This window comes from Heterodontus francisci, chromosome 8 (genome assembly GCF_036365525.1).
Source record: "Heterodontus francisci isolate sHetFra1 chromosome 8, sHetFra1.hap1, whole genome shotgun sequence".
In the NCBI taxonomy this organism is placed as follows: Eukaryota; Metazoa; Chordata; class Chondrichthyes; order Heterodontiformes; family Heterodontidae; genus Heterodontus; species Heterodontus francisci.
In genome coordinates, this window is record NC_090378.1 from 36,874,050 (window position 1) to 36,887,175 (window position 13,126).

Here is a 13,126-nt window from a genome sequence, read left to right on the forward strand (position 1 = left end):
CTCTTGAATGGACCGGTCCCAAGCTATAACCCAGTTTGAATGTGAAAACTACTTTCCTTCATAGTATACCCTTTTTTAAAAACACATTTCTGAGGAATATTAAGTAGTACAAATAAAAATAATTCTCAACACATCAGGCAACTTCACATGAAACTAGCTAATTCAAATCTGCAGTGTTAAATTACCTTTGTCACAGTTTAATTCATTTTCTGTTACAGTTCAGTGTCTGCATACAAATAAATAGGGCATCACATGAATAAGCAAAAATCACTGGGACACAATTTTAGTGCTGGACAATTCCTATATTGAAACATAACCTTCCTCAGTCCCCACATAAGGTTCTGGGTTTACCCTTCATAATGATAATGAATTGATGTAATGAAGTCACATACAAAATGTTCAAGAACTGCAAGTCAGAGAGAAATCTCTGAAGGCAGTACCAAAGCTTGTTTGTGGATGATGAACTACATTCACAATGTTAAAGGCCATACACAAATTTAGTCAATTTGACAGCTCAATGCTCTTTAACATTTATTCTTTCATGCTATTCATGTTACTGACCCACTTCAGACACACTTGACTTTTACAGTGTACCTTTTTTAAACGCGGGTTGAGGCTGATGTAGCTGTAATTAATGATCAGATGGATTGCTTCATGGGCAATTTCTTCATCTGGTGACTCCATGGCTATTCTCCAGATGAAGTCCATTCCTGTTAGTTCCAGCTTTTCAACATGCTGGTCATTGGAAAGAAAAGTGCACAGCAGTTAATTGTCCCCATCTGAGCAGCAACTCCTTTTACTGTTACTAACGTTGAACTGTTTTAGGAAATGCATGACAACAGTACAGATTAACAAATAATGACCAACATTTTTTTTTTAGGAAGCAGTGCACGACAGACACTTCAATGACTATTTTCATAAAATACTCATAAAAGGCAATGCAGTGATGCAAGCAACTCCTTCCATGAAGGCAATGTAGTTATCCACAGAGCATGCTCATTTTAATTGGGTGCCATTAGGTTGCCAGAGCAGGACATGGGACATTCTGAACAGAAAAGCCATGGAAACAAAAATGGAAATAAAGCAACCCATGTTGATCTTGCTGGTGACCAAATTAGGACAGTCAATGATTTAGGATGGGCATGTATCACCTCCTCAGCCGAGAAAGGTTTGCTGGGGCATTTCTGATTATGTAGATCAGACGCATGCTATGCCCGGCCCATGACAGCAGGATGAAATCAGATTCATTTTTGTGGCCGGAACTCATTTTAATATTCAGGGTGAGATGCCAACATTAATAACGCCCTCTACAGGCAATTTGGCTACTGAAAGGGAGAGAAATACAATCCGCTATTTACAAGCAGCCTTAAAATCAGCTGCAGCACTGAGATGCAGTACCATGGCAGTGGCGCAAAGGGATAGGCATATATTGCCCTAAGGCTGTCCAGTTCCCCTTCCATGGTGCCAGAAAGACAGTTGGATAAGATTGCTTTGGAAGCCACTGCAGTCTCTCGGGTTCAAACTCCTACAGGCCACCAACAACAGGCATCACACAAACCCTTGGCTAAGCCATGGTAGCCTTCCACCATACATGCTACAGCCGCTGGAGAGCACGTTGTTGAAGCACTAAGCGTGGTAAGCGCACTTAAGACAAGCACTAGGGAAAAACTGTGGTATGTGGGTTTCAATGTTGGCAAGTGTGAGGTCATCCACATTTAAACAAAGATGATTTTCTAAATGGTGAAAAGCTTAAAAGAATTATGGAGGTCCAAAGAACCTTAGGCTCCATAAGAACATAAGAAATTGAAGGAGCAGGCCATTCAAAGAAATACAATTTAAAAAAAAACTTGTACTGAATATGGAAGTCCTTTGTTTTGGCAAGGTGTCCCAAAGTCAAATAGTTGACTGATACTAGGAATTTTTCCAGGCGAGGTTGATGAACAGTCTGTTTGGGTAGGCGTTCAAAGAAATTCAACTGCAGGAGGCTTCACATAGGTTTTCCATCAGGTGTGCGGCAGAGGCTTTAGTTCTCACACATTCGATGCAAAATTCATTTGAAGATGCAAGGTTTCTGCAAATATTCAGGATGCCTTCAAAACTACAAGAGGCAACAATACAATTTCATACAAGCTTTTGCATTTCAAGAGCAGGTATTCTTCAAAGAGAGGTAACAGTTTTCTTCGGAACTCCTGGCAGGTCCATATCAAATTCTAAATGCCTCCTTTAGTCCAAAAACCAACATCTTTTAACAGTTCAAAGTGAAACCAAAGCCTTTTTTTCCAGGTAAGTCTCATGTTAATCATAAATTTTCTCTGGTCACAACACAAAATAGCTCTTAAGTCAACCCCTGTGGTGTTTACTTGAAATCACCTGCTTTCCAGGAAAAATGTGTTTGCTGGTCAACGTTTGCTGAACTTTCTTTCAAAAAACACCCAAAGGTCAGTCTCTTCAGTTTAAAAATACAGATTCCAAGTTTTAAGAAAAATATATGGACGTTCCATAACAAGAGTCTATGATTGATCATATCAGTAACTGGGTAAACATTTAAATATATGTTGTGACATGCGGAGAAGTGGAACTAGAAAAAACAGTGCACTCCTCCTGCCTCGGTTGGAACATATTGGGGGCTATGTGCGGGATAACCCAAAACCAACAACATGCAACTTAAGCAGGGTAATAACAAAAGAGGTAAAGGAAAAACCAGGTTTCTTGTGCATTAGCCAAAAGTTTACATTACCAGAATGGATTTGTCAGTTGTTACGACCTTTCTACAGAAGGAGGACTTATCCGAGTGATTTGAGAAACTTAACCAAGGTTAGCTTAACAGCATTGGCAGTGAAATTGGAATTAGCTAAAACGAGGAGCTAAGAAAGCAGACATAATTGAAGTAATAGCACAGCATTTGAAACTGGAAGTAGGAAAAGGCAAACCAGATGGTAGTTCAGTTGAATTAGCTAAAATTCAGTTGCAGATGAAGCAGCTTGAACTTGAAAGGGAAAAGGAGAGAGAGGAAAGGGCAAAAGAGAGAGTATTTGAAAAGGAAAGTTAATTAGAAACGACAAAAACTTGAGCTTGAAAAAGAAAAAAAATGAAGAAACTAGAACTGCAAAGAGAAAGTTAAAGAGAAGGAAGGGAATTTGAATTAAAAAGGCTAGAACTAAAACAAAAGGATGGCCTTGAGTCCAGGGAAAGTTCTGATGAAGAATCTGACTCCAACACAGGATGCAGTGGGGAATTGTTTAAATTTGTGCAAGCTCTCCCAACGTTTGAGGGAAGGGACGTAGAGTCATTTTTCATGTCTTTTGAAAAGCTAAACAGATGAGGTGACCGAATGAAAACTGGATACTGCTCATACAAAACAGGTTAATATGCAGAGCTCATGAAGCTTATGTCATGCTTTCTGAAGAGGCTTCTGCAGATTATGAGATGGCAAAAAAGGCTATTCTTGTTGCTTATGAGTTGGTCCCTGAAGCACACAGGCAAAAATTTCAAAACCTCCGGAAACAGCCTGGGCAGACTTATAGAATTTGAGAGGGTAAAGCAAATTAATTTTGATCGTTAGATACAGGCACTAAAGGTAGAGGCTACGTATTAGACCCTTAGGAAAATAACTCTCCTTGGAAGAATTTAAAAATTCACTCCCTCCGTTGGTAAGAACCCATATAGCGAAACAGAATAAGGTTTCAACAGCCAGACAGGCAGCGGAGATGGCTGATGTTTACGTGCTTGTCCACAAGTCCAAACCCTTTATCCATTACCCCCAAAAACCCAAGAAGGATAGAAGGTTGGAGGGTGAATGGAAGGCAAATAGCCGGGGATAAGAAGGGACAGCTGGAATGCCCAGGGATCACCTCCTCAGGCCAGAAAGGAAGATGCTGAGGGTGTAAGTGAGGTCCAAAAGTCTAAGTGTTTCCATTGCCACAAGGTGGGAAACCTTCGTGTGGATTGCTGGCAGTTACAGGGTAAACCCATGGGACTAACTGGGGTACACAAGGCCAATGCAGAGAAAGGGACCCTGATCAAGAGTACGACACACCAAGTTGCAGCTCTGACTGCAGCTGTGAGGTCAAGTACAAACACTGGTGGAAGTGCAGGGAAGGTGAACAAGATACCAGAGAGCTACAGGGAATTCTTGTCAAAAGGAAAAGTAACTCCTTATCCCTCAAGTGAGGCAGGTAAATCTATAGTTATACTTGTAGATACAGGAGCCATGTAAACTCTTTTGCTGGGGAAAGACATAACTTTTCCACCAGAGAGCACACTGAATGCCAAGGTTTCAGTGAACGATATCAGTGGGGAATATATACCCATATCTTCGTATTAGGTGCACTTGGATTGTGACCGAATACCTGGAACGGTAACTAAGATTTGTCCATAGTTTGCCTGCAGACGGAGTTAACCTACTCCTGGGGAATGACTTGGCCGGAGTAAAGGTAGTAGCTTTTCCAGTAGTAACGGAATAACCAAGTGAGATCAAGGAAAAGAGCAGTTGCAAGGAAAGGTTCCAGGAATTTTTCCTTCATGTGTAATGACCCGAGCAATGACGAAACAAGTTCCATCGTAAGAGGTCAAATTGGTACCACAGACAGATATTTGGCTGTCTGAAACCTTTTGGGGGGATTTGGATAATCCGAAGGAAATATTCAGCAAGTCTTCTCTGATCGAGGCTCAGCAAGTAGATCTGGAGTTAAGTAAGGTGGCACAATCAGCTCAAACTGAAGCTGAGGCAGAGGGAATTCCAGAATACTACTGTATTAAAAATGGGTCTCTCCTCACAGACCCGCGGACGAAGAATGGTGGTTCACCAGACAGTAGTACCGCCGGGAAATATTAAAGATAGCCTGTGAAATTCCTATGGCAGGACATGTAGGGATCTGGAAGAACCAAGCACCTATAAGTCAACATCTTTACTGGCCAGGTCTTCACAAGGAGGTGGTACAATTTTGTAAAATGTGGCATATGTGCCACATTGCGGGAAAGCTGCAGCCTGCAAAAACCGGCACCTCTAATTCCCATACCAGTTTTTGGGGAACCATTTAGGAGAGTGTTGGTAGACTGTGAGGGACCTTTACTTAAAACAAATGCAGGACACCAATATATGCTCACTATCAAGTATATGGCTACAAGGTTCCCAGAGGCCATGCGTTTGAGAATAATTTCTGTCGTGGTAGAGAAGTTAACCCAGTTCTTCATGAGATATGGGCTATGGATTGAGATCCAGTCAGATCAAGGTTCCAATTTTATGTCTAAACTTTCAGGAAGTTACGAGTAGTCTGGGTGTAACACCGTTACAGTTCTCAGCATACCACCCACAAACCCAAGTATCTTTAGAACGAAAGCATCAAACCCTCAAAATGATCAGGGCATACCATCATGAATATTCCCATGATTGGGATAAAGGGCTGGAATTTCTTTTGTTTGCCACCCGCGATTCATCTAATAAGTCTACCAGTTTTAGTCCTTTTGAATTAGTTTATGGACATGAGGTAAGAGGTCCTCTGAAACAAATTAAAGAAAGGTTTTTAGAACAGAGGGACGAACCTTCCATGTTAGATTACGATCCATGTTCCAGGAGCGGCTCATGAGAGCCTGCAAAATGACTCAGGAACACGTTAAAGCTTCCCAAACAACCAAGGAATGGGCAGACAAGTATGCCAAGATCCGAACATTTCAACCAGGGGATGGTGTGTTAGTATTACTGCCTTCACAGGGTGAAGTGCTGAAAGCATGGTTCAGTGGTCCATATAGAGTAGTTTGATTGATACCCCAGATCGCTGGAAAAAGAATCAGCTGTACCACATCAATGTGTTGAAACTATCACTGGCGTAAGCAGGATAAGCAAACAAATGCGTGTCAGGTAGTAAGGACAATGAAGGATGAAAGGAATAGTGAGGATGAGGCAGAATGAGGCATCAAATGAAGCTTTATGGGTAGAGTTTAGGAATAAAAAAGGGACAGCCACATTGCGAGGTGTTTATTATCGACCCCCAGATAGTCAGCGGGAAATTGAGGAGCAAATATGCGCGCAATTCGCAGAGGTGTGTAAAAATAATAGGGTAATTATATTAGGTGATTTCAACTTTCCCAACATTAATTGGGATAGTCATTGTGTTAAGGGCTTAGATGGAGTTGAGTTCTTAAAATGTATACAGGAGAACTTTTTAGCTCAATATGGAGAGGATCCAATAAGGGAGCGTGCAGCGCTGGACCTAATTCTGGGGAATGAAGCCAGACAGGTGGTTGATGTGTTGGTGGGGAAGCATTTTGGTGATAGCAACCACAACATGGTACAATTTAAGCTTGTTATGGAAAAAGAAATAGACAAGTTGCAAAAAAATGTTTTGGATTGGGGGAGAGCGAATTTTAGTAAAATAAGGCAGGATCTGGCCAAGGTAGACTGGAAAGAGTTACTTGTCAGGAAATCTACAGAAGAGCAGTGGGGGGCATTCAAAAAGGAAATGGAGAGGGTATAGGCCCAACATGTTCCCTCTAGGGTAATGGGTAGGAGCAACAAGCCCAGAGAACCATGGATGACCAGAAACATTCAGGGTACGATGAGAAGGAAAAGAGAGGCTTTTAGCAAATACAAGGAGAGCAAATCAACGGAAGCATTAGTGGAATACAGAAAGTGTAGGATGGAGCTTAAGAAAGCAATTAGGAGAACAAAGAGGGGATATGAGAAAGCTCTGGCTGGTAAAAGTAGGGAAAATCCCAAGATATTCGATAAGTATAAGTATAAGAGTAGGACCCATTAGGGACCAAGGGGGAAATCTGTGGGTGGAGCCAGAGGACATTGGTAGGGTGTTGAATGAATACTTCACATCTGTCTTCACCCAAGAGAATGAGGATGTAGATATGGAACTCAGAGAGAGAGACTGTGAGGTTCTTGAGCAAATTGTCATAGGGAGTGACAAGGTATTGGAGGTTTTGGAAGGCTTAAAAGTGGACAAATCTCCAGGTCCAGACGATTTGTGTCCCAGGATGCTGTGGGAGGTGAGAGTGGAGATTGCAGGGGCTCCGACCCAAATTTTTAATTCCTCTCTGGCCATGGGGGAGGTGCCAGAGGACTGAAGAACAGCTAATGTGGTCCCACTATTTAAGGAAGGTTGTAGAGATAAGCCAGGGAACTACAGACCAGTGAGTCTCACATCAGTGGTAGGGAAACTATTGGAGAAAATTCTGAAGGAAAGAATCTATCTCCACTTGGAGAGGCAAAATTTGATTAGGAATAATCAGCATGGCTTTGTCAGAGGGAGGGCATGCCGAACAAATTTGATTGAATTTTTTGAGCATGTGACCAGATGTGCAGATGAGGGTAGTGCAGTTGATGTCGTTTACATGGATTTCAGCAAATCGGTAGATGAGATGCTGTTCCTCGAGCTTGCGTTGATGTTCACTGGAACACTGCAGCAATCCCAGGACAGAGATGTGAGCAGGGGGGAGTGTTGAAATGGCAAGCAACCGGAAGCTCAGGGTCCTGCTTGCGGATTGAGCGGAGATGTTCCGCAAAGCGGTCAACCTACAGCCTGCTGGACTGAACATTGAGTTCAATAATTTCAGAGCATGACAGCCCCCCATTTTACTTTCATTTTTAGTTATTTTTTCTTCCTTTTTTTTACATTCCTTTTTACATTTTTTACAATTTTTTTTGCATTTATTTCATTTCATCTTAGTTTGTTCAGTTTGCTTACCCACTGTTTTTTTCAGGTTGTTTTTCTTCAGGTTTGCACTTGCTGCTGTTCAATATTCAGTGTTTCTTTCTTTTCTTTTGGGCCTCCTTATCTCGAGAGACAATGGATACGCGCCTGGAGGTGGTCAGTGGTTTGTGAAGCAGCGCCTGGAGTGGCTATAAAGGCCAATTCTGGAGTGACAGGCTCTTCCACAGGTGCTGCAGAGAAATTTGTTTGTCGGGGCTGTTGCACAGTTGGCTCTCCCCTTGCGCCTCTGTCTTTTTTCCTGCCAACTACTAAGTCTCTTCGACTCGCCACAATTTAGCCCTGTCTTTATGGCTGCCCTCCAGCTCTGGCGAATGCTGGCAACTGACTCCCACGACTTGTGATCAATGTCACACGATTTCATGTCGCGTTTGCAGACGTCTTTATAGCGGAGACTTGGACGGCCGGTGGGTCTGATACCAGTGGCGAGCTCGCTGTACAATTTGTCTTTGGGGATCCTGCCATCTTCCATGCGGCTCACATGGCCAAGCCATCTCAAGCGTCGCTGACTCAGTAGTGTGTATAAGCTGGGGGTGTTGGCCGCTTCAAGGACTTCTGTGTTGGAGATATAGTCCTGCCACCTGATGCCAAGTATTCTCCGAAGGCAGCGAAGATGGAATGAATTGAAACGTCGCTCTTGGCTGGCATACGTTGTCCAGGCCTCGCTGCCGTAGAGCAAGGTACTGAGGACACAGGCTTGATACACTCGGACTTTTGTGTTCCGTGTCAGTGCGCCATTTTCCCACACTCTCTTGGCCAGTCTGGACATAGCAGTGGAAGCCTTACCCATGCGCTTGTTGATTTCTGCATCTAGAGACAGGTTACTGGTGATAGTTGAGCCTAGGTAGGTGAACTCTTGAACCACTTCCAGAGCGTGGTCGCCAATATTGATGGATGGAGCATTTCTGACATCCTGCCCCATGAAGTTCGTTTTCTTGAGGCTGATGGTTAGGCCAAATTCATTGCAGGCAGCCGCAAACCTGTCGATGAGACTCTGCAGGCACTCTTCAGTGTGAGATGTTAAAGCAGCATCGTCAGCAAAGAGGAGTTCTCTGATGAGGACTTTCCGTACTTTGGACTTCGCTCTTAGACGGGCAAGGTTGAACAACCTGCCCCCTGATCTTGTGTGGAGGAAAATTCCTTCTTCAGAGGATTTGAACGCATGTGAAAGCAGCAGGGAGAAGAAAATCCCAAAAAGTGTGGGTGCGAGAACACAGCCCTGTTTCACACCACTCAGGATAGGAAAGGGCTCTGATGAGGAGCCATGTTGAATTGTGCCTTTCATATTGTCATGGAATGAGGTGATGATACTTAGTAGCTTTAGTGGACATCCGATCTTTTCTAGTAGTCTGAAGAGACCACGTCTGCTGACGAGGTCAAAGGCTTTGGTGAGATCAATGAAAGCAATGTAGAGGGGCATCTGCTGTTCACGGCATTTCTCCTGTATCTGACGAAGGAAGAACAGCATGTCAATGGTCGATCTCTCTGCACGAAAGCCACACTGTGCCTCAGGGTAGACGCGCTCGGCCAGCTTCTGGAGCCTGTTCAGAGCGACTCGAGCAAAGACTTTCCCCACTATGCTGAGCAGGGAGATTCCACGGTAGTTGTTGCAGTCACCGCGGTCACCTTTGTTTTTATAGAGGGTGATGATACTGGCATCGCGCATGTCCTGGGGTACTGCTCCCTCGACCCAGCACAGGCATAGCAGATCATGTAGTGCTGAGAGTATAGCAGGCTTGGCACTCTTGATTATTTCAGGGGTAATGCTGTCCTTCCCAGGGGCTTTTCCGCTGGCTAGAGAATCAATGGCATCACTGAGTTCCGATTTGGTTGGCTGTATGTCCAGCTCATCCATGACTGGTAGAGGCTGGGCTGCATTCTCCCTGGAGTACAGTTCTAGGTAGTGCTCAACCCAGCGGTCCATCTGTTTGCGTTGGTCAGTGATTATGTCCCCCGATTTAGATTTGAGGGGGGCGATCTTCTTGATGGTTGGCCCAAGAGCTCTCTTCATGCCATCATACATTCCTCTGATGTTTCCGGTGTCTGAGGCCAGCTGAATATGACTGCATAGGTGTTGCCAGTAGTCGTTTGCGCAACGCCTAGCTGTTCTTTGTGCAGTACTTCTGGCTGCTTTAAGTGCTGCGGATGTTAAATCGCTGGGGGCTTTCTTGTAGTTCAACAGTGCAATGCGCTTAGCGGCTATGACAGGTTCCAGCTCTTCATTATGAGATTGAAACCAGTCTGCATTTCTCTTCGCACTTTTGCCGTAGGTGGTCAAAGCTGACTCATAGAAGGCGTCTCTGATGTGGGCCCACTTGGTCTCAGCATCCCCTGTGGGAGTGTTTTGAAGGGCTGTTACAAGTGAATTTAGAAATTTTTGTAACAGCTGTGGGTGAGAAATTCTGCTCGTGTTGATGCGTGGGTGGCCCTTCTGCTTGGAATGATGCAACTTCTTTGGTCTGAGTCTAACCTTGCTGCACACCAGGGAGTGGTCGGTGTCGCAGTCCGCACTGTGGAAGCTGCGTGTGATTTGAACACTGTTTAAGGCGGCTCGCCTTGTGACAATGAGGTCTAGCTGGTGCCAACGACGCGATCTTGGGTGCCTCCATGAAACCTGGTGACAGGGTTTAGTGTGAAAGAACGAATTGGTGATGCAGAGGTTATGATAGGTACACAACTCAAGCAGTCTCTGCCCGTTCTCATTCATCCTTCCAACGCCATAGCGCCCAAGGCAGGAGGGCCATGAGTCATGGTCGGCCCCAACCCTGGCATTAAAGTCCCCCAGCAGGAATAGGTGTTCGGTGTTGGGGATGCTGCTAATGATGTTATGGAGTTGTTCATAGAACTGGTCTTTAGCTTCAGGTGGGGAGCAGAGTGTTGGAGCATAGATGCTGAGTAGGTGTACTGGACCTGAGGTGGTGAGCAGTCGGATGAACAGTATGCGTTCCGAGCCATTTGAGGGAGACTCTATCATGCTGAGCAAGGAGTTTCTGATGGCGAAGCCCACTCCATGCTGTCTTGGTTCTTCAGGATCCCTGCCCTGCCAGAAGAAGGTGTAGTCTTGCTCTGCCAGAGAGCCACTCGCGGGGAGGCGAGTCTCCTGAAGTGCTGCAATGTCCACATTGAATCTACTGAGCTCGTTGTTAATGATGGCGGTCTTCCGAGAATCGTTGATTTGTGTAAGGTCTTCCGACAGGCCAGGACACATAGTTCTGACGTTCCAGCTTGCAAAGCGAAGGGCTGGTACCTTCTTTCCTTTTTTCATGTTGTTTGGTGCGGTGTATCAGTCCACCTTTCGGGCAATGACCCTGAGCTCCAAGCACCCATTGAAGCAGGCAGACTGTGGCGGGACAGAACCTTATTGACCGGGGGCTGCCCGGTTTGAGGCGGGCGGTAGCTGTCCAGTGAGGTGCAATGACCTCTCCCACTGACAAAGGCAACCCGTGGCGCCCAGTTTCTACGCCAATTTATTTGGACTTATAACCCGTAACTGCTGCCTTCCGTGTTGTTTTAGTCGCTGTGAGGCAACTGTGGAGTGACCTCTCCATGGCGCATGCCTGGGCAAATTTATGGAGGTTGAGAGTTGCCCAGTCGTCAAAACCCCCCTCTCGGCCTTTCTGGTGGGGTCCAAAGGAATATTCAGTGTATTCACACCTAATCTGTGCTAATGCTTTGTCTTTCAACACACCATTAACACATTGTTTGCCTTTTCTCCGTGACCTTTTGGTCAGCTATGTGGCCCGGTCCAATCTGCACCTTCTCCTTTGTTATCTCTTGCCCCACCCCACTTGTTTATAATCTGTGACTTTTCTAATATTTGTCAGTTCCGAAGAAGGGTCACTGACCCGAAACGTTAACTCTGCTTCTCTTTCCACAGATGCTGCCAGACCTGCTGAGTGATTCCAGCATTTCTTGTTTTTGTTTCAGATTTCCAGCATCCGCAGTATTTTGCTTTTATAATGAGGAGACCTAACAAGGCTACTCACAGCATTTAAAGGAGTCTGTAGAGACAAACCAGGATGTACAGCCTTAGCCATACATGATGTGGCTATCGGAGAATCCTCCCCTATAAAACAGCATCCTCATCACTTAGATCTGGAGAAACAGGCCCAGTGAAAGCAGAAATACAATACATATTGGAAAACCACCTAACTGAACCTAGTCAAAGCAGCCAGAGTTCCCTTGTCATGTTAGCGCCTAAACCAACGACAGAAAGGTTAATGCAGTAACAAAGGCGGACTCCTATCCAATTCCTCGCTTGGAAGACTGTATTGATGGAGTTGACAGTGCCATGTTTTCTTATCAAAATAGATTTGTTAAAGAGATACTGACAGGTTCCTTTAACACCCCGAGCTGAAGGAATATTGGCCTTTGTCACACCAGATGGTCTTTTCCAATGCCAAGTAATGCCATTCGGGCTAAAAAATGACCCAGCAACTTTCCAGAGACTAATGAACCAAATGGTAGCCAGTGTTCCAAACTGTGTGGTTTACCTTGATGATCTGCTGGTATAGTGTGACACTTGGAAGGACCACTTAGAACAACGAGAAGCTCGGTTTAGAAAATTACAGTTGGTTGATTTGGTGACAAACATTGCCAAAAGTGAATAAGCAGAAGCACGGGTAACCTATCTAGGGCATATAGTAGGGCAAGGACAAGGACAAGTGTTACCAAGAACAGCAGAAGTGCAAGCATTGGTGGAGTTCCTTGCCCCAAAGATGAAGCGAGAATGCAACCCTGTCACTTAAAGATTATCCACATTGTGGGGAAAAACAATGTAATTTCTGATGCTTGGTCTAAAATTTAACTTTGCTTTGATTTAGTTGAGTACAAAGATGGTACAGGGCATAACAATTCGTTACAGGTAAAGTGTAAATGAGAATAGGTGCGTAAATGGGTTTTAATTTTTTTTTTAAATATATTTTGTTTCTGTCCACACTTTATAATGAAAGGCATTTAAAAATGGCATTTCATTCCTCCAAGGGTGGAGGTGCCATGAAGTTGCTTCCATTAATAATATATTTTTTGAGGACGTGTGCTTAAATGACTGGAAAATACTGAGATGAAGCTTGGATGATTTTTTTTTTAAAAAAAGGGTAACTGGAAGGACATCTGGGACTTTGTTTAAAAACAAACACTTACTGGAAGTCACATGTCTTAAGCTAAGTAAACAACAGGAGCCTTATGGACTACGGAACTGTTTGGACTTCGAGAAGTCACACATCAGGAGTTTTGGTTCCATTTTTGGATATTGTTTGGAGTTCAGTTGGTGTGTATCCTGCTAAGAGAGACGCCACCCAACTCATCATCTTCCACCTACATTTGGAAAATCTTCTGAGATAGCTGAAACCACTCATGCAGTAATTCTCCTGAACGAACTACTCCTGAAAATATCCCAGTGACAACTGCAT

At 44.3% G+C, this 13,126-nt stretch overlaps 1 protein-coding gene across 3 annotated transcripts in view; it reads right to left on the reverse strand.

Moving 5' to 3' along the window:
- Positions 1-13,126, reverse strand: part of usp24 (ubiquitin specific peptidase 24) — a 213,772-nt gene that overhangs the window by 111,491 nt on the left and 89,155 nt on the right. For all 3 annotated transcript variants that reach the window (XM_068036963.1, XM_068036962.1, XM_068036965.1), the window contains one exon: positions 595-735. In XM_068036963.1, the coding sequence (XP_067893064.1) occupies positions 595-735 (141 nt within the window). The remainder of the gene's footprint in view (positions 1-594; positions 736-13,126) is intronic.